Source organism: Rhopilema esculentum, chromosome 7 (genome assembly GCF_057945365.1).
Source record: "Rhopilema esculentum isolate cy_ngs chromosome 7, ASM5794536v1, whole genome shotgun sequence".
NCBI classification, from domain to species: Eukaryota; Metazoa; Cnidaria; class Scyphozoa; order Rhizostomeae; family Rhizostomatidae; genus Rhopilema; species Rhopilema esculentum.
This window is the reverse complement of record NC_142821.1, coordinates 8,686,118-8,708,120: the sequence shown is the minus strand read 5'-3', so window position 1 is coordinate 8,708,120 and position 22,003 is coordinate 8,686,118. Positions and strand designations below refer to the sequence as shown.

The following is a 22,003-nucleotide window of genomic DNA, read 5'->3' as shown; positions in this document are numbered from 1 at the left end:
ATATCTGACAAGCCTAAATCTTGAAATTTATTGGTTTGGAGGTTTTTTTGAGGTTTAACTCGTGAACACATGTTACGTGGTTTCCATTACCAGGTTGTTTAAAATCCCCTCATTTTGCTTCATACAGTTGCTTGTTTTGAATCTTTCATCAGTACGGTGTCTGCGTTAGGAAGATAAGATTAATGATGATTGGCAAATGCACTTATCTCAACGTAAACGGTGTTGCATTTAGAGATATGGTGTTCAACTGATAAAGCTGCAGACATAGCAGACGGCATTTTATCAATGCCAATTTCATATAACGGGTTTGTAACTAAATGACTTTGTAGCAATCTTTCATGTTACAATCAAATTAAACACACTTTCGGAATAGTTCCAACATAAACCATGATTTCAAAGCCCAGTGTTTTTGAAATTCTTGAAATATTTCTTCCTAACAAGACCTTTTGAAAACATTCTTCTCACTTTTCGTATAATGGTCTTTTATATCAAGCTCATAATTTCCATTTTGCACTTTTGCCAAATGGGAAACAGTGGCAAACCAAAGGGAATTTCTTTTTAAGGAGAACTATTTAGTCATAGGGTACTAAGGGTTGCAAGCTTATTTGAAACTTATTTCTTCAAATTTATGCAATTTAGCGGTAATTTGAATGTCGTTTTATGAAGATATCAGTTATATTTTCCAAGCACCCCGGACAAATGGATTTACCGCGTAAATGGACAAATGTCGATATCAAATTAGTATATAGTCTCCTAATCTGTGATAGCTTGGAGCCTTTAAGCCCAATGTAGTGCCACTTATTCCCAGGAGTGCCGTCCTAAGAGGTTAAGAAGGGAGCTATGCGAACGGCTAGAAGCCCCACCCAAGTTCACACCCTTTTTCACACCGTGTATATTGCATTCATGTTAATGATTCTCTATTGTGTATATCAAATTATTCAAACTATTCATCTTTTCTAAAGACTAATAGAAATTTCACATACATGTAAAGTCAATGGGTTAATTCACATTGCCAAGTAAGTAATTTTTCCAAGCAAACTTCTACTGGCTTGTTAAGTGGGGTGAGCCCCATCAACACACCCTGCGTCCCCTCAACGGTACCACTGCTCAACCCTCCTTATGATTAAGCATGATTTTCTATCTTTTTTGTTTTTCAGGTAAAAGTTTTGAATATGTGAATGGGCTAACGTGTGTGCAGGACTATGACCATGAAATTATACATAAAGAAGAAGAGAGAGACCTCGATTGATCAAAAGCCAAATGGAGATGGTTGACTTTAGCCAGGTAAGACTGTTTCCCAATGTTAAAATCAGTTTGTTCTTGAGCTTGCGCAAGCTCTCTCAAAGCATTTGCAGATTCCTTTTCTGAAAATATGACAGGTATGAACTAATACATAAAAATAAAGACCAAGAGATACAACAGGTTTCTCACTATCGAATGCTATGTTGTATTGTCATTCTCTATACTGCACTATAAAGTTTTGCTAAAAACACAAGCCAAGAAGATTCTTCATCCTCTCGTAAACCAATTAGCTTAACATATCTCTGAAAAGAAATAAAGGAGGCATATCCAGTTGTCAACAAGCTGCATTTTTTGGCGCGCGAAACCAATAGCGGGCTAGCAAGGGATGCTGGGATGCTAGACTTCAATCGTATCCCAGGCCCATCTTGGATCCATTTGCCGTCCGTTGTGTTCTGTAGTTTATTAATCATATTCTACGGAACCATCTCAGAAGCAGAACCCCCTTAAAATGCTGTAATTCCGCTACATTACCAAACGAATAGGTCATCAAGGCCAGAAAACACAAGAAATCTTGTCTGTGTTTCATCAAATTCTGCTTCATTTCACAGTGACATTAAGAAATCTACTTTGCAGCATAAGCACGATAAAATAAGTTTGTATACGAAACCATAAATAACATTAAGATCGTATCCCAACCGTTTTACTTTCACCTTAACTTAATCAAATGGGCGAGTGACAAACAATACGCAAACAGTCCGCTGTAATAATATCCTTCAGCAGTGCGTTATCGACAGAGTTTGTGGGTATCGGTTTTACACACCCAACCTAATGACTTAAACAGTGATATCATTGAAGAGCATAAAACACATAGTATACTAGTTCAATTGTGGATATAGGCCTAATCATCACTACTCTACACCGAGTAGCTTACAAGGGACTGTTATTTAAATCTACTATGTGAAGAATTTTGAACGATATTTACACCATAAAACTCTCGTAGTTGGCAAACATGCAAGGGTATAGTTGTTTTAAAGACTTAGTGAAACAGACTTAGATATTGTAAACTGATAGTAAAGGATGTAACTCATGGGCTAGCTATCTAGAACGTCTGTTGGCTTTGTGCAAGGCAATGAGTCGATATAAAAGGAGACGCATGGCCGAGAACAGCTTGCTGACGTGTTTCTTAAGAGCATATCGATGAGCTTATGTGATTGGCTTAAATTTCCCATACTGTACGTGATCATAATAAGCACGTGTTTATGTTCTGAAGATGGCCAGCAATCAAAATTGGTCACTTGCCAATTTACATGAAGATCGTATATCCTCATTGATGATATTCTTTCATATAGACTCGTTGCCTTCAACAGCAAGATATGTACCTTGTAGGGTTAGTTTCTATCTATAGTTGCCTGGTTAGCTTTAAAACTGGCCCTGAATACATAGGATCTGATTATCATCTCATGATTCGGAGCCACGTGCTTTTCTACTCGTTTTCTACTTGGATATACAGCGATAAATATAATGACAAAGGCAATTCTTACATAATTTTTTACAACGTATTTACAAATTATGCTTGTGAATGTTAAGTAAATGGTCTGAAAATAAACCGTAATATTGTAAGATACAAATTACAGGCTCCTCCACAGCGAAACAATATTTCGATTGCCATTGTCTATACGCTCATCTTTAGAAACTGACACCTGTATACTAAGGGAGGTTTTGATTGGCCCTTTGATTGGTTCTAATTCGGTCTCCATATTTTTTGATGCAACAATTTCATTGATACATTAATAACTATTTGTCATTATTGAGGATATAGCACTTAAATGGCCTCGTCTGAATAGAAAAAATGTAGAATTTAAGTTGGCTGTTCATAGCTACACACAATCAGGTTCATTTTTGGTACCATTTGTAGTACCAAAAATATTCGTGGTGGGGCATACAAATGACCAGCTTCTATTGTGACCATGCAACACTGGTAGATTTAGGCTTTTAAGTTCATCGGAAGCGACCAACTCTTGCCAATAGAACTTCTTTCTGTTCTCAAACAGGTTAGAGAATAGATCCCACTTGAAACAATTTGGGAAAACCCTCAAATAACGCCCAGAAAGGTTCCAAAATGGTACTCTTAAAAAATCGTTCGATTCAAAGAGAGCTTGATTCTTAAAACATCCTTGCAAGCCAAAATCATTTTCTCTATACAAAGGACGCTATCAACTGCCCATAAATTTTCTCAATCGTAGAACGATATATGCTTCAGCAAGGTGTCCTTGCCTAGTATGGAAGCTGTTATCGTAATATCCCAACCAAAAACCAACACTTTGCAATATGTTTTGTTTTTCTTTTCAACTGATATTTGCAAAAGTATAAACAAACTGTGAACAGTTCCCTGAACAAACTGTCCCCTTGTTCACTGCTTCTGTGAAGGAGCTCATTGTTTATGGACAAAATTCACGAGTAACAATAAAACCTGTAAATGAAAGTATTAAGACCTACATCAATATCTATTACAAATAAGGACAACTGATCCAGGCATGGATCCTTTCACAATGGGGCTACGGAGAATAGTTTTCGTTTTTGCTATGGGTAGGGCAGTGAGTCTGCTTGGAGCAATATAAGTGCTTATTGCCTTAGTTTCTGCAAAATAAGATGTTAACAAAATATGTACTTTGTGCTTCATTTTTGGTATTTTTGCGTTTTAGTCTTACGATCAGAGAGACCATTATCAAATAGTCTTACATGCGAAATAAACAGTTGAGTCAGTCACAAAATAGTTGAGGCATAATTAAACGAGCACAGGTACTGTCTCATTCAATTTATTATAATCCGTTCGTAATTTTGAAGTCTATAAACCAGGCCTAAACAGTTATGCTTTTTAATCTCATTGTCTTTCGCTGCTCATATCTTAGCTAATTTGCAACAGATCTGACTGTTTTGCACAGTTGAAGGATTTATATACTATTTGTCTAGATTTTTTGGTTCAAGATCAATTGTTATGCAAGTTTATTTTTATAGTGTGATCACTTAACCGCTATGTTCCAAGGACACGATACAGGTTTGGCCAACAAAATGTTTATTGGCTTAATAGGTCCCCACTTAGAACAATTAACTCTGCAATCCATGGTAACTCTGTTTTTGCCAAAACATCAGTCATGAAGAGTATATTGCAATGTGCATGATGCTTGTGTTGATCTGTATGATGAACATCAACCCCCTTGTTTTTATCGTCAATCTTTCATTGTTTCAACGTAAATTAAATTTTTTGCCAATATTCGATAACACGAAACTGTGGCCACGTTTAGTTGAAGTCTTGGAAAATCCGTGTGTATACTCTGCCATTTCGTTATTTTTTTCGTTCTGAAGTGTTCGTGTTTCTCCGCACTACACATTCGTTTGATTCGCATATCATTTGTATCGACGAGCACGAGCATTCACCATCATTCTGACATGGGGCTTTGAAATTGTTGCACTAGAGGAAGCAAACGTTTATCAAACAAGAGAAAAATTTCATGTCTGATTAAGGTTGCTTGATCGACAATGCTAAGGGACTAAATGTGGTGTGACAGTCGCCCAAACTAAAAGCTGCCTCACAAAAAAACTACTCAAAGTTCAAAAATTTAAAATCAGAGTGGGAAAAATTATTTTAATAAACTATTAGATAGATTTTTGTACATAAATGGCAATATAGTGATAAGAATTTAGCTGGCAAAATGTATGTATTAATTTTAGTAGAAAACTCACAGGTGCCAGTAGAAACTTTCCAATCTCAGTGATGCTTCGAATTGCCCTGCAAAACCCTCCGTCACATATAGGATACGCTCTATCGCAGTCAACTTGTGTTTGACAAGCCTAAAATAAAAGACAGTGTCAGCATTTTGCTTTACTGCGCTTCTAAGATTGATGTTGCTACATGCTACAATACTGATTCGTTGTTAGACGCAAGTGCATAATAAAGCAGGGATAGTGGGTCAAACGTAGATTTGTATATTCGGAATTTCGTTGTTCCCATTATCGTTCAATAAGTTAAATAGTGCTCCGTGACGAGTAGGCAAGCTGTACACGCTCTGGTGTATAGAAAATGATAGCCACAGGATAGGCAAGTCCGAGTTTCACGCGCAATGTTATAAAAAAATGTTCCTATGCATGAATCAGATGTAACTGTGTATATGAGAATATAAAATATATGTTAGTATATATAGTGTCATCAGCTGAATATGAATTGTTGCCAAAGTCATTGTCGAGCGTTTATACTTTGATAAGTGTTGATAAGTTTTTAGATATTTCACGTTACCTTTTTTCAAAGTCATTTTAAAGTTTATAGTATGGTTCAAAATGCCAAAGCTTTTTTATTCCAAGGTCAGGTCACATCGATATTTCTTTTTTGTGTTCTCAATTTTACATGCTTTTCCAAAGGTAAAATCCAATTTTAAAAATCTGAAGGTCGAGCTTCCGGTAGCGTGAGTTTCGGTCATTTAACAATATGTCAGGGCCTATTTTATGGAAATTTTCCAAGACCACACTTTAAGAAAAGTAGGCTGTATATGAAGCATGGAATTTCAAAATATCGACCGTTGCCGTAGAAAGCGTTTTTCTTTATTCGTCAAAAACAAATATATTCAACATAACACGATTACAAATATGTTTCTATTATAGCCTTTTCTTCATGGACTCCGACAGTAACAGTTGTTAAGGGTTTACATTGCTAGAAGCTCTAAAATTCATACTTATTTTGATATTCAAGGACACGCTGAGCCAAAAAATTTGTTTGAAAAGCAGTGGGCTCCAATAAGAGCAGGGGGCTATTAGATTTTTGAAAAATTAATAATGAGGGGAGTCCATTTATTAGGGGCCTTAGAGTAAACTGGTCAGTTTCAAATATTTCAGATTTCAGAAATTGACATCAGGTTTGCCTTTCATATTTTTTTCTGATCCTTCTCTCTTTGTAAGCATCATCTGCTTCCGGAAAAACTTCCGGGAATGCTACCGGGAACCATTCTTGCTCCTTTGCTTTCGATACGAATGTTCCCGTCGTTGCTTTTTGTTTATCCAAAACAAAGCAGCTGAAGTAGGGTCAAATTCTGATACGCTTGGCATATTTTTAGACACATACAGATAACTGAACATCGTTTGCGGAGACAGGGAGGCACGGTCATTTGTTTTTATTTTGTTGTATGTGCTGATCAAACGTTGAACGTCTGCAGAATGTAGCTTAGCTGCTACGGTCCTTGCAAGGGCTGTTCGAATTACCATGGACTCATCATAGCTAACATGAAAAACCCCATTCCACAATTTTGAATTTCCAAGACAACATTTTGGATTTCCAAGACCACAAAATGTGGGAAAAACCACACTAAAATAGGCCCTGCAATATGTTTATCATGCCTAACATGATCAGTGGCCTTTATTATGTTGATTAAAACTTTCTAAAAAATCAGGAATCTTGCTAACTGGCTAAGCAAAATTGATTAGTGGCGAGTCTCAGAAATCACAGGCTTCGTTTTACAAAACGTTGAAGTTGTCGAATCGTTTCAAATTCCCTTTGCTGTACATTTTGAAATCAGCATTTATTAATTATTGAATCTTTTATAATAAATAAAAGGAATCCTTCAAAGAGTCTTTAGTAAACGACACGTTACAGTTTTTCATAATAGACGAAACTTTGCTCTGAGGAGTGATTTTAAAGATATTTTACTTTCGGTTCCTTCTAGCAAGTTTCTAAATTCTCATGAACGTCCTTTTCGTCAGTCTTTTTGCTAGCAACATCATTCAAAGCACTTAATCAAAGTTTTCCGAATAACTTTAAACAGAGTTTTCCTGGGCAGTGGCGAATCTAGCCTTAAAAATCCTGGGGGGGGGGGCTAGCCGGGGGCAAGCTTTCTGTTATAGGGACCAACGCTAGCTAGCTATTACTTTGTGAACTACTAGAACGTAAAGCAGTGGCGTTGTGGCTCATAATTAGCTACAAGGCAATAATTTCAAGCGCCCTATAGATAAGCATGTCCTTGGTACAGCTCTATCAAGGCTGTTATAATAGTTTTATTAGTAGCGTAATGAGCAGCTGCGTTCCGCAGGAAAAATTACGAAAATAAATTGTTGCTAGGGGTACCTAAAATTTCGAGACCCTTCGTTGTTTAACTAAAGGTAACTTTGAGCCGTTACTCCACTGAGTTCTAACTGTTTAAGAATAATGCACAAACGTTAGAATTTCAACAGAAGAAATATACTTAAAAAATAAAAGGCTAATAGCTTTGTAAAGTTGATTGGAAAATTTTTCCATATTTGTTATGTCTTCTATCCAATTTCCATGAGATCAAGCAAATCATTCTTTTACACAGGATTTAAAATTCGTAGGGTTTCGAAAAGCAATAATAGATTGCCAAGGTATACTGGGATGGTATTGGCTTGTCCCAAAACTGGGTTTCAGAGCAAAAAGGTATTTAAATGGTATGCGGAGAATCTTGGTTTGGGCTTACCCTGCGCACCCCACCCCAAGAAAGTGTATCTTCCTGATAACATATAATAAATATAGAATTTAAATGCTTGTCAAGAATGATTTTTTCTTGGTAACTACAGAAAGGAGCCAACATTTCATTAATATTATCCTCGGTTACAAGTCAAAATGCTCTTAGCTTGTCAATGCAATAAAGATCGCATTGAGCAAAATAGAGAGATCAACTCTAAGAAAGTCAAAAAGCGATTGAACAGCTTTGGAAGAAAACATTGATTTGTTGATAGAAACTTTTGAAAAAACTGGGGGGCAAACAAGGGGCAAAGAAAATTTCTGGGGGGCATGGATGGGGGAGCCCATCTTTCATACACAGTCTTGTTTTCGTGGAATATAAGAAATAAGATTAAGTAATTTCTAATGGAAATACTCAGACATATATGATGGACAAAATGGAGAGCGCAAGAGAGAGGGAAGAGGATCATCATTGCACAGCAGTCTTTTGATCGAAGCTGTTTCAGTTTTTTGTCGGTTACAGGATCGATGCAGAGAATTTCTATAGATTTTTTTCGAGGAGTTTTCTTTGAAATGTGTTATGCAAAACAGAAGTAAGGAGATACCTTTGCTTGCACTCAGAACAGCATCAAAAACTGTACAAGCACAGCATGCTTAGTTTCATCATCCGGATCTCGGTGGACCACCATTGTTTTATCCAGGATATTTCATGTGGCTACGTTTACTACCACAATGAGCTCACCCCAAGAACAGAGGCCTGTTACACAGGTAGCTCATGACTAAAAAGTTCTTCAACTAACAAGGAGCAGAAAATGTTTAAAAAGCGACATATTTCTATACACATACTTTGTAAAGGTGGGGTTAATCTTTAGCAAAAAACCATTATCTGTCATAGGAGGTCACCTTTGATTTTTTCAGGTAGTGTATTGTTTTAATGAATTGGCTATTTGATCTTTCTTTTAGTTGCATTTATCATCACTTCATCAGCGCCCAAAATGTTCTCAACAGCACTTTAAAGTTTAATTTCCCTTTTCCATCCGCGTTCTGTTTTGCATCTGTGTTTAGTTTGAATATCATTGATATTTCGGAATCCCTTTCTTTGGCATATTTTTACTATAATAAAGATGTTAATGACAATTTTGTTAAGGTCTCATTAATTTGCTCGTAGAAATATCATTCCAGCTATAAATAAACTCATTTGCTAATTTATCAATCATAGTAAGAAACGCGATTAGGCTTTATCGTCTCTTCTTTAGATTATTCTGTGCAGATAATAATAAGCAGATTATCGTTTTCACGTAATTGTGATGTCGGTAAAGCACTTTTGATTGCCAGAAAAATATTCGCAGTCTTTTCACCATAAACTGAAAATTCAATTTAATCTAGAGAACTGCAGAAACATTTTGAGGCGATGTTGGTGTTCCATCCATATTCCATATCTAAAAACCCTTTTATCGTCTGTATCTGCAAGTTTCCATACATGCAAGTTAAGATGAGAAATAAATATTCTAACTTCTAAAATTATCTTTTCATTTTTTAATTCAGACTGACCCGGTATTAGAAATTATTTTGAAAGCAAAAGAGGCAAAAACATTTTATCCCAGCTACATATAGCCGGTGTGGTATCATAATTAGCTGCATATTAACAAATTCCAAATGTTCTTTTGAGCCCTTAAAGGTCCTATAGACGGCGAAAGCCCTCCCATTTCTTCTAAGCTGCATGTTTCTTTTGTGCTTAAAATGATTTAGAAATCAATCTGGATTGGCCTTTGGCGTTTTTCCACTCAACATGGATAACGTGTCTATGGCTATTCCATCAAACCACGCCTACAAATTGTTGCTCTTCTGAATAATTTTAAGGAAAGATACTTAAAATGGAAGGCTCTTAGCACAATCGAAAAATACGCCCTCAGCATTGTTGCTATCAGATTGTATTTTAATGCAGATGGACTTGGGAAATTTTTATGTCAGTCAAGAGTTTGATAGCGCTTAATAAATTGACCGATGTTTGATCATCAGGGTGGAGACACGATTGATAATTTAATGATGAGATAAGATACAGAGAGATATCGCCTTATTTGCTTTATCGAAAAGGGCTAGCTGTCTTCTCGCGAATACTTCTAGTACAAAAGTGCTCTTGACAAAGAAATTCCTTAAATTTGTTCAACAGATGTGGAGTATGTACACATGCATTGCATATTCTTAAAGTCAGAGAGGGTGGTACTTGTGTCAGTTTGTTTGCTCGGGTCAAGAAGCTTGCGTGATACGCTGATAGTTTGAATAAATTGGTTGGGTTTATAATTATTTGCTAGTCTAAGTGTTACGTGAAAATGGCCAGGAGGTGACATCGCAATAGTGGCGGAGGTCCACTTCTTTCGATTCTCAAAATCATTCGAAGAATATAGTTGAAATTTGGGAAATGGCGTTGTAGGCTATGAAATCTGGAGATTTACCCTAGATTTAGACCATAACTTATTTCTAGGTATATTTAATTATGAAGCACTAGGAGCCATAATCGACAATGAGGTCATCTGATTATACAAAATAAAGCATTCAACCAACAAACAGAAAAAAGAATAAAAATTTTGTCTGAACCAGTCAAAGTGTCAGAATAGTTGTCAGACTTGCGGTATCCTATTTAATCACAAACGTCGCTTCAGATTACAACGTTGAAGAAAAAAGTTGTTTTTATTCACTCCAGGATCTAGGTTGTTTCGCTAGGAAACTAAGACTTTTGCAACTGTCAGATTTTGCTCTTTAAAATGAATCATGCAACAAGGGAGGTCAAATGGTGGCAGTGGTATTTTGCTGCATTTTCTTGACAAATCCTGAAATATTTAAATTTGAGGCGTAATCTCTCTTTCTGCTGCTCCTCTAAATTTCTCAAATTGTTGAAGGCCCGAAACATCTTAATCTATCGCAAACATATAACTACGACTTTTTATACTTTATGATTATTCATTGACTTATTATACTATTAACTATACCCATTACATTTAATAAAATACAAGCGATAACTCGCAAATTTTTCATAATGTCAGTAGTGAATGTCAGTAGTAGTGTCTAAAATTCATTTTGTGACATGAAAAACGGATGACTCAACTGCAGTTTAGCCATCGCTGTTCTTGTTCAACCTTTCCCTTTCACTGTCTCGATATTTTCCTAGCCAAGGAGCTCTACAACTTTGTTGTTTTCTAAATTCCCAAATCTAATAGGAACCTTTTAATAGGATCGCCTTTTCTTAGGTTAAGGCTGATCAACAATTACAATCTCAAACCAAGCTGCGATGATCTTATGCCAAATAATGTAGATTAACGGTTTGGAGTTGGAAAGCATGCTAAAAATTCACTAATTTCCAATCCAGTGATCAGTAAGGCCTGTGAATTGATTGTTCTTGTAGACCTTATAGACGACCTCGTCCATATATCTATATTTTAATCAAATGGTGAATTATAAGCCATTTATTAATATAATATTGATGACGTCAACTTGGTTTTTATACGTTTCGAAGAAGACATGCTAATAATGACCTTTTTTAATTTGTGTTCTGATAGTTTTCTTCAAAGAAGCACCTTGGTACTTGTGCTGCATATTTGAACTTACGTTGAAAATAGAAGAGAAACTTCAAAATGTCCCTTTTCATGACAAAATATTGAGATGCGTGTGAAAAGAGGGAAAAGAGAATAAGACCAAACGTAAGAAGGGGTGAACCTTCAGTCTTATAAGGAACATGCTAATTTTTATGTACTAAAAACTTCTTAATGCTTTATAAAGAATTGAGTACTCAAAGTTTCTTGAAAGTTTCTCATGAGAGAAAACTATAATAGCCCAGAAAGTAAATCCAGGGGTTTAGCTTCACGACAACAGACTGACAATGGCAGTAATATAGCATAACTATCAATATATGTTAAGTTAAGTAGGCGAGTGAAGATTTTCCGATTATTCGAAGATAAAAAAGTGCTTTTTTGTCTCAAAGTGTGACAATTTTCTGAGAATATCTAAAGAGTTTTTTAACAGTTGGAAAACTTTTTTCTATGTTTCTAGCCTAAAGTTACATGTACTTTTCTTTGCTGTTTCCATTTTGTGTTCGTGTGAAAGCAAAAGCAAAAATAATATTTTAGAATGAGCATCAAAATTTCCCATCTTTTTGCAACTTATTTGGCAAACACTTAATCTACCTGCTACAAAAGTTGCATTATCATCGTATCTACGGAACCGTACACGCTATAGTGACAGCTCAAAGCTGTCTTGTACTGAACACGAAAGCGAGTACAACTCTGTCTTTACAGCATCAAGCACTGTTCAACAGATCGGTAAATAGAAATATTTGTTTATCTTCAATATTCAGTCATAAAATGTATTATACAATGCAAGGCTTTTCAACGAAAAATATAATCTCCTTACTATACCAGTACCAATAGTGCTGACAAAACAGTAACTTAATATTCAGATACAAGAACTTAGCAATTTTTGTGTTTTTGCAAATGTGTTTTTGTTCAGAAAGAGACAGAAATCAAGAAATTTCTTGCATTTGCTTTTTTCAGTTTCAAATTTTGATAAATTTTCCACTGTTTTCCAACTAAAGGGTCATCTTACATATTTTGTGATATACTGTGGCCATTTGAATTTGGTTAGCTACAAAACTTTTGCTGCAGTGCCGCCGTTTCTGTCTCAGCCTGTGCGATACTTTTGCTTACTAAGTGCATATATATGATAGGCCAAAGAATAATTTACGTGTTTATATTCAGAGGCTAATATGAATTAGGAAGTTACCAGCGAAGCAGACAATTCCTTCCGCAAAAGGGTGTTTGAAAGTACTATAAACTTTAGGTTGAGTCCGAAAATATGGTGCTTGAATTGCTATTAGCCGCGTGGACATTTTCAAAGAGATAAAAATTAATAGTTTAACTTGCGTTTTGGAGGAGGTTCAAAATGTTTTGATCCCTTAAGAATGGGTCGTTATTTGTACCATTTTTTACCCCCAGCCCAGTACATAGTGCGTCAGCATTGAAAAATTTAGCTCTCATATCTAGATGTGTACTTACCTTCTGCAAGCTTTTGCACGTAGTTTTTCGCAGTCCAGTTGTGATAATGAACAAGGCAACTAAAACTGCAACTTTGAAAGCCATTTCTTCTATCTTCAAGAACTGTAATAAAGATACTTCTTATCAAAAAAGCTCACCTTTATACTACTTCTAACTATAATTCAAAATAAGTTCGCTTTAAAGCTTTGTTCTTATTTTTCGTGCATAATTCATTGCTATTTATAAAGACTTTATATCCTGGCGCTTGTCAGAAAGTCAGAGTCAAAGAAACTGTTCAAGCCAAAAGGCCTACACGTTAATATCCTTTTTCAGTAAACAATGAAGCAGATAGTGGCATGAGTGTGGTAGCTGTGAGTCTTCTGTCTGCAATGGTAATTCTTTTGGATTCTGTGTAAAGCAGAGGCCAAACTTACAGCAATATTTCGTTTTTAGTTCATTTTGGCATTTAGCATAGGCGTTATTCAAATTTAGTTATGACTTTTGCTTCTCGGCGTTACCTATTTTTCTATTTAAAATGCTATAAACCTGCGAATACTGTGATAAAGATTTCACTACTGATAGATGATTGATTGCAAAACTTGTTTTAGAATCCAGTTGAATAGGTTCAAACGAGCAATGGGCATTGGTGGCCAATGTGGCGTCTTTTTATAAATTTCTCTTCTATTTAACCGTTAATACAGTAGTGTCTGTAGTCTGTCACAAAATGAAGGATAGATCTAGCTTTAGGTCGTTCGTTTTATCAGAAACAACGGAATTCCTGGTGATCTGATAAAATAAAACCACTGTTACAGTTCTAGACAATTGTTTCACAAATTTTTAAAAACCATTACATTGAAAAACCCTTTTGGAAAATCTTTCTGAGCGTTTAAAATGACATCCCATTATAGATTATAACTTGTTGTCAATTAAAAGTTAATACATGTTCCCAACTTGATACTGATATAGTAATTCTATAACCGAAAAGCTAGCCAGAAATGCATCACAGACATATAAACTATTTCGATCATCTTTAGTAATGCTGAAGCTGGAAGAATTTTACCAGTGGCGAATGACTTGGTCATTTGAACAAGCATTTCTTCTCCCTGTCAGGAATTCGACTTACCTTCCATTAACGAAATGATTCAACTTCAACACCTTGTAAGGCCTTTCAGTCTTTTTGATAAGAGTTTCTTGTTCTCAAAGGGTTATACGTTGTTGCATACCTGATTGGGTTAAAACCGAACGAGAAAAGCCCGTGAACAGCGAGTCTTTGTCTCAGTGGCAAGAGTATAAGTGTAAAAATTTCCAGCAATATGGCAGCAGTTATAAACGTGATGCAGTAAGTGAGAAAAACCACAATTTTTGCCACAACACAGAGTGTGTGCTTCTGCAGTTTTGCAGCATGTTTTTGCCACACTATTCCCCTATTGCATTTGTGCGTGGTACGATTTTCTTATTACCTGAAGTCATGAGTTTGAAGCCATCGAGAAGGCTCACAGAGACATAGCCAGGTTTGCTTACAATAGCCTAAAGAAACTGTACATGAAAGAACATTATTCATGTCACTTAGAAAAATTGATCTACAAAACTAAGAACCAAAGACTAATGATAAAATAGGAGATCAATTTTTTGAAAATATTTTAAAGTCCAGGTCTTTAGAAAAAAACAAATAAAAATAACAGGTTTACAAAGATTGAAATGTTTGTTATCAGCATGATTCTTTTATTGAAATACTTGAATTCCTCTGTCAGATCTGAATGACAGCCTAACTTCATTGGATTATGAGATTAATAAAGATTAATGAACGGCTTTACACCCATTTATTCTAAACGCCACCTATATTGGCTTTGATACAGCCATAAGAAAGCTGACAGTGCAACAAACGTGGCCGTACATAGAGGGTTTTAGCGTCTACCCCTCGGAACATACCGAAGGAATTTGTCCATTCATGACATCGATACATCGATAAACAATAATAGTATAATAACGATGAATGTAAGTAAATTGTACCAGGAAAAAAATTGATTAAATTAATAACGACTTGTATTCTTATGTACACATCATGAAACATTTTTACTTATTCATCAAGAGAATTCATCGTTATTATAGCATTATATTGTACCGCACGCAATCTAGTATATTTATGGCAACAATAATACGAAAGCTAGTACTGAGTAGGCATTCTCTATGAACCAAGGAAGTATCTGACACCATAGAAAATTCAACATATATGTTTGCCAACAAAATTGCAAATGACAAGTCACCAATATCACCTTTCTTTGTCAGATGGAGAAGATTGCATTTTTGACATAAAGGAACAATTCGACGTATGTGCCACACCCAATCAAAGCAGAATGGCTTGCCTGGTCTACATGCGTTAGCTTTGGCGATTTCATCATGACCAATGCTCAGGGTTTATAAGAAATTTTGCACTTAATTGTATATTTTTATGTGGAGTGATCTATCGAACTTTTTTATAAGCAATTCGTGACACCGATACACTAAAACAAATTAGATTCTCGACGTAATTCCTCAGTCCCTGAACGATGATTATGAAGAAATCTTGTAGCGGTTTGTTGAAATCTTCATGAATTATTCATTTATGTATCTCTGAGGCTGTCTTGTTTAAAATAGAAGTGTGATTTTTATAAAAGGTAGATGGAACACAGTAGTATCTCTTGGAGTGGTTTTTGAACTTGCAAAGCATTAAGTGACATTGGCAAGGAAACTATTCTGTCTCTTCCAAATTTTCTAAACCCAGATATCAGGTTTGTGAACCTAAGATTTCAGGATCTGAGAATGACAGTGCAAGTCTTTCTTTCATAATTGACTTCTTCGTCAGTTGTGACGTATCTTTTTCTATTCTAGCATACCTGAAATTAATCTCTCACACCTGTTTCCTAATCTATGTAGCATGGTTATGTTCTTGTGTGCATGACAGGGGACCAAAAAGAGAATCCAGGTTTAATAGACGCTCACCTTTTTGCTTGCTTCAACTATTTGGCTTTTTACAGCTAAAACGATGCTGTTCTTCCCAGAGTTCTCTCCACCTGGCGTAAATATCAAATTTTGATTACTTGATCAGACAAAGATGCGCTGCATACAATTTACAAGAGCGAGTGTTCCTTCAGAACTATTCGGGACAGTATTATACTGTGAAGTTATCACGGATCAATAGCTTTGATGTAAAGCCTCTTTGTGTAACCAGTGCAGTCATTTGAAACCTATTAAACTGCCGCACTCTTGGTTTGGTGGAATGACCTTCACTTATTCCTTTCATGACATTTCTTATCTGTCCCTGCGGAGGTGGATTCCATCTTAAGATTATTCTCACTATACTGATACAGTTGACCATAGACGTTGACAGGGCGTCTCAAAAAACTCACCCAAACGATTAGGGCCACTGGCATGCACTCGGTCTTGCTTTTCTTTATTTATCACCTAGAAAAAAATTTCACTTGTTGAATTTGTAGCTAGTTGACTGACAGCCCTCATTTCACTTCTGAGAATTCTATACTTGCAAAGCCGGTAAAATTTGCATCCAGTTATTAGAGTAAAACCGTTGGAAAGTCTTTTGTAGGTGTAGATGAAATGAATGCAACGATTCTGCAATACTGGTATTTTACGTTCATATCTTCTGACTTTTGATATTAGTAAAGATTTTCAGCTAGAAATAGAAGAGATGAGAAGAAACTCAGAAAATTCACGATTCTTGCCCCACTGTAAAAAAACTCAATTTCGGCCACTGTATATATTATCAAAAGGCGTTATCGTTCTCTGTTTAGCAACCATTAAATATATCACCATGATCACTGTGGGTATCAGAAGATACATATCGCTGTCTACATCAGATTCGATTGCTCCACCTTTGAACCGTATCTTTTCGTTTGCGATAAAGGCGGGCTCTTTTCAAAATCAAACAAAATGTGGTTCATTGACTCTTCTTTTAATCCGGTGGAGTCAAGCATTTGAAATGGTTTATAAATGAGTTCAGAGACATTCTTAACACTGTCTACGACGAAACATGCAAAAGCGGTTGCGAACTGGAAGCAGTTTTGGACACAAACGCTCTCGAAGTCAGTAACGGCGAAGAAGTACGATGGGATTTCAATGGGACAATTAAAGATACTGTCTTTGGGATGGGATGCAAAAACCCCGAATCCCGGAGATTGGTTTAAGTTGTCTTAGTGACATAGTATACTGATCATTGCTTTCTTTGTTCCATGGTCTATTGTGTCGTGATATCTTGTGGGATTATTATAACGGAACTTATCAAACGTCGAGAGAACGAACAGATAAGAGCGCATAACGGTCCTTTTCTTTCCATTCTTGAATATCTTCTCATCCGTTCAAAAGAGCAGCCCTTACAAAGACGTTCTAATAATTATGCAATTACTATTGCCGCTATGGCTGGCGCTCATTAGAACATCTCTATAAAAAGCAACCGTGATAATAGTACCAATAAACTCTGTATGATAGAGAGCGGAAATGCCTGTGAGGAAAGCCAATTGCCAGCCTGTGCTTGGTTGCCAAATCTTATTGGTCAGGAAAGGGATTCTGTACTGATTTCAGTCTTATACTTTACAGCAATGAACGACCTAGACACCGTAAAACATCGTAAAATATATCACGGATATTGTGTGCAATGCGATTAGCCAATCGTTGGAATGTTGCCGGGGCATTTATTTCTCCAGGCTACATCATCAAAGTGATTAAAAATTGTTCTAAAGTGGCTATCTGACTCCAGGTTACATCATCAAAATGATTACAAATGTTAACAATTGATTTCCAGTATTTCAGGAAAACGTCTGTGTTATCAACTGACTCCCAGTACTCAGTAAAATGTCTATTTTGTCAGCTGAATACCAGTATTTCAGAAATATTTCTACATCATAAACTGTTTACCATAAATTGTTCATACTTAACCTCTGTTTTCAACTGATTACCAGTATTCCAATGGAACTGAAATTCTATTTTCAGTTTATAATTCGATGAAAAATATCTACCTGAATTTCACCAACTCGGAATATCTCAACTTTTATCATGATTTTAAATTATAACAAGCGTGCAAACTCTTTTGATGATAATTATGCTCAATTTGTCACTTTTTCCAAAGCTTTTTTAACTTTGCAAATTTTGTCATTATGGAACCTTTGAAGCACATCTATCTTCTTGTCGTGCAAGAATCTCTATAAACAGCATAAAGATTGGCGATTAACTACAAATGTCACTTCTGAAGCAATGACCGTTTTGAAAGAATAGACCATTTGCTGACAAGATTCGGTTTTTCGGTTTTTAGAGCTGCACCCTCTCAATTGTCCCACTGTATGAAGTAAGAAGTAGGCCCTAATGTAAGAAGCAGTTGAAAGAGAACAAAAACCAATTTAACAGTTTAATGAAGAGCAAGCATAATAAGGTTTAGGCATAACTGCGTGGCCTAGTCGCCATTATCATAATTTATCAACAACAGGAATAGAAACACGGCAACAATAAAGATGTTGCTATAACGTTGCAGCTTAATTACAAAACTTGAGAAATGCTCAGCTGGTTCTTCGAAGAACAAAAGTTGCACTGTTTTCATGTTTCGTAACGGGAAATCTACATTGAGAAAAGTACGTTTCCTGTCAGAAGTTCATATTCGTACCGGAAAATCTACATTGAAAAAAGTACGTTTCCTGTCAGAAACTCATATTCGTACCGGAAAATCTACATTGAAAAAAGTACGTTTCCTGTCAGAAGTTCATATTCGTACCGCAAAATCTACATTGAAAAAAGTACGTCCCATGTCAGAAACTCATTTTCGTACCGGAAAATCTACATTGAAAAAAGTACGTTTCCTGTCAGAAGTTCATATTCGTACCGGAAAAGCTACATTGAAAAAAGTACGTTTCCTGTCAGAAGTTCATATTCGTACCGGAAAATCTACATTGAAAAATATACGTTTCCTATCAGAAGTTCATATTCGTACCGGAAAATCTACATTGAGAAAAGTACGTTTCCTGTCAGAAACTCATATTCGTACCGGAAAATCTATATTGAAAAAAGTACGTTTCCTGTCAGAAGTTCATATTTGTACCGGAAAATCTACATTGAAAAAGGTAAGTTTCCTGTCAGAAGTTCATATTCGTACCGGAAAATCTACATTGAAAAATATACGTTTCCTATCAGAAGTTCATATTCGTACCGGAAAATCTACATTGAGAAAAGTACGTTTCCTGTCAGAAACTCATATTCGTACCGGAAAATCTACATTGAAAAAAGTACGTTTCCTGTCAGAAGTTCATATTCGTACCGCAAAATCTACATTGAAAAAGGTAACTTTCCTGTCAGAAGTTCATATTCTTACCGGAAAATCTACATTGAGAAAAGTACGTTTCCTGTCAGAAGTTCATATTTGTACCAGAAAATCTACATTGAAAAAAGTACGTTCCCTGTCAGAATTTCATATTCGTACCGGAAAATCTACATTGAGAAAAGTACGTTTCCTGTCAGAAGTTCATATTCGTACCGGAAAATCTACATTGAAAAAGGTAAGTTTCCTGTCAGAAGTTCATATTCGTACCGGAAAATCTACATTGAAAAAAGTACGTTCCCTATCAGTAGTTCATCTTCATACCGGAAAATCTACATTGAAAAAAGTACGCTCCCTGTCAGAAGTTCATATTCGTACCGGAAACCTACATTGAGAAAAGTACATTTCCTGTCAGAAGTTCATATTCGTATCGAAAAATCTACATTGAAAAAAGTACGTTCTCTATCAGAAACTCATATTCGTACCGAAAAATCTACATTGAGAAAAGTACGCTCCCTGCCAGAAGTTCATTTCGTACCGGAAAATCTGCATTGAGAAAAGTACGTTTCCTGTCAGAACCTCATATCCGTCCCGGAAAATCTACATTGAAAAATATACGTTTCCTGTCAGAAGTTCATATTCGTACCGGAAAAGCTACATTGAAAAAGGTACGTTCTCTATCAGAAACTCATATTCGTACCGGAATATCTACATTGAGAAAAGTACGCTCCCTGTCAGAAATTTTACTTCTATTTTTCAAGGGCAAATTCAGCCATCTCCTTTCCCCTGGGAATAACATTGGTTAATGTTAGGAAGCACATTTGTTAGTGTATATGATATTTGCGTCAACCATCAACATTCTGATTAGGGCGAGAGAAGTAGTACTCGGGAAAATGTTCGAAAAACAACGCAAATTGCTTGATGTTATAAGTAAATTTGACATGCAGAGCACCTTCTAAACGAGGACAGGTTTGATTTTATAGTTTTGTGTTAGATGCATGAACCAACTTCGTGGGAATTAAGAGATCGGGACTACACAGACCTGCTTGACAATATTTATCTGCGAAATACACAAAGCTTGTTTGACTTCTCTCTTTGAGAAATGCTTTCACTGTAAGTCAAGAAAAAATAAGATTACACTACTTTCGTACTTTGTTTCCAACCTGAAGCATGCTGCAAGGCTTATGGATATCCTTCGCAATTCCCATGCTCCCATTGCATCTCGGTATTGGACAACGATTGGATCAATGTTAGCGGGAGTTGAACAAAACGTAAAAGAACAGTTCAGAGCTTATCGTGGCCAAAGATTGCGAATTGAAATGCAGAGATCTGTCTTCATCACGTAATCAAATCAGGTTAATTTTCTTTCCCCAAAACCAGATCTTCGTTTCATTTGATGATTGTTATCATAATTCAATCAGGACCGTTCAGACGCTGGACTGCTTGTAGAATAAAGGAATCCCAATGAATCTTTAGGATACTCTTCAGAATGACTTTATTTTATTAAACCTTTGACGTTAGAGCACTTGACATCTGATGAAGAGATGCAGATATTCTAGAGACTGTAAGGACCGTGGATGGAATAAGTCCCTACGTCTGGTCCTAGGTTGGCTAACACTGCTCAATAAATACTTTCGCTTTTGCTTACAATTACCTTTGACACGCTATTAACGTATTTTGTACACAGAAAACAAATCTAGTCTGTAGAGAGTGTAGAGAGTGAGCATTTTCTATTTGATGTTTTGCCTCTCATCCAGCATTTCATGAAATGAGGTATTTGAACAATGCACAGTATACTTGAGAGCATCTGCGCAATGCTAATTAGGCCTATTGCACATTTGGAAAGATACTGGAAAGGGCGTGGGCATAAGCAAATGAAACACGATTTGCTAGATGCCATACTTACAATAAAGCTACCGAGACCCTTGGAAACTGATCATTTGCTACTTAGAATCAGTCAGCAGTTTGAAATTATGTATTCCAACTTGTTATTGCGATTACCTATCTGGATTAACAGCTTTTCTTAAAGCGCCTTTTTAATCACTGAGAAGGTGTTTTAAAAGGAGAAGAACTTTGATTCAGTAGATTTTAACAGATCAAAAAAGGGTTATCTCCTACCAGCTGTGAAGGAGCTTTTCAACAATGTTGAAATCAACGATGATTTTATTCAGTTCGTTCTATGGATGGAGGAAAAATTAGTTACTTCATTATTTGCCACGCTGTTCAAACAGATGATAACCATGCTTAAGTAATTAGATTTTTCGAAAAATTACGCCTCTTCTTGATACGATTAATAGAAACTAACCAATTGTAATGAGTTTTTCCAGAAATCTATGAATCGATAAAGGAGCCAATTTGAGGCCAGGTGATATTACCAAGATATGAATGAAGCGATTCAGAAGCGGCGACAAGTCCTAACCTTGAGTCTCTACCAGATTCAAATGATCTTAACTCAATTATTTGCTTTGGAGTACACTGTGTTATAGACAAAGTTTTCAAAGAGATGGTTAACGGGGAGACTCCTTTTTGATTTCGAACTTTTTAACATCGCTTAATAAAACTATCTGTAGGAGTGGCCCTGAGTTACGTTCTGGCCTAGTACGCTTTGTATTAAAAATCTATATAATATCTAAGTCACTGGTATGAAGTTGATGCATTTAGTCGTTCAACCATCTTCCTCGCAATGCACTCACCCGTCACCTGCCTGGATAAAGCTAACAATGTTCCATTCCGCCCACCCCACCTCTTCGTCCTCCGATATGCCCTCTTGACATAAGGTCAAGACGAAAATTTACATAAGACAAACTTTTGAAATGTTACTAAATGAGAGCAGATAATTCTCCATGAAAATAATTTTCATGCTTTTATCGACTAAAAAAACTGACAGCAACAGATCAATGCAAAATGATCCGCGCTTCAATGAATCACAAGTCTTTATGCAATATTCGCAGACTCTCATTTCTTATGAAGCCCTGTATGCCGGGG

The 22,003-nt window shown here is 36.1% G+C and overlaps 1 protein-coding gene and 1 long non-coding RNA gene across 5 annotated transcripts in view; one reads left to right on the top strand and one right to left on the bottom strand.

Moving 5' to 3' along the window:
- LOC135683833 (uncharacterized) overlaps positions 1 to 22,003 on the top strand; it is a 56,820-nt gene that overhangs the window by 22,924 nt on the left and 11,893 nt on the right. For all 4 annotated transcript variants that reach the window (XR_010515826.2, XR_010515825.2, XR_010515827.2 and 1 more), the window contains exon 4: positions 1,158 to 1,284. This is a non-coding gene — a long non-coding RNA (uncharacterized LOC135683833). The remainder of the gene's footprint in view (positions 1 to 1,157; positions 1,285 to 22,003) is intronic.
- The window catches only part of LOC135683832 (uncharacterized), a 28,821-nt gene continuing 8,933 nt past the window's right edge, over positions 2,116 to 22,003 (bottom strand). The window contains exons 2-6 of the mRNA XM_065199189.2: positions 16,113 to 16,167; positions 15,706 to 15,776; positions 12,748 to 12,849; positions 4,984 to 5,091; positions 2,116 to 4,711 (exon numbers count right to left, since the gene is read on the bottom strand). Of these exons, the coding sequence (XP_065055261.2) occupies positions 4,586 to 4,711; positions 4,984 to 5,091; positions 12,748 to 12,831 (318 nt within the window). The 5' untranslated portion in view covers positions 12,832 to 12,849; positions 15,706 to 15,776; positions 16,113 to 16,167 and the 3' untranslated portion in view covers positions 2,116 to 4,585. The remainder of the gene's footprint in view (positions 4,712 to 4,983; positions 5,092 to 12,747; positions 12,850 to 15,705; positions 15,777 to 16,112; positions 16,168 to 22,003) is intronic.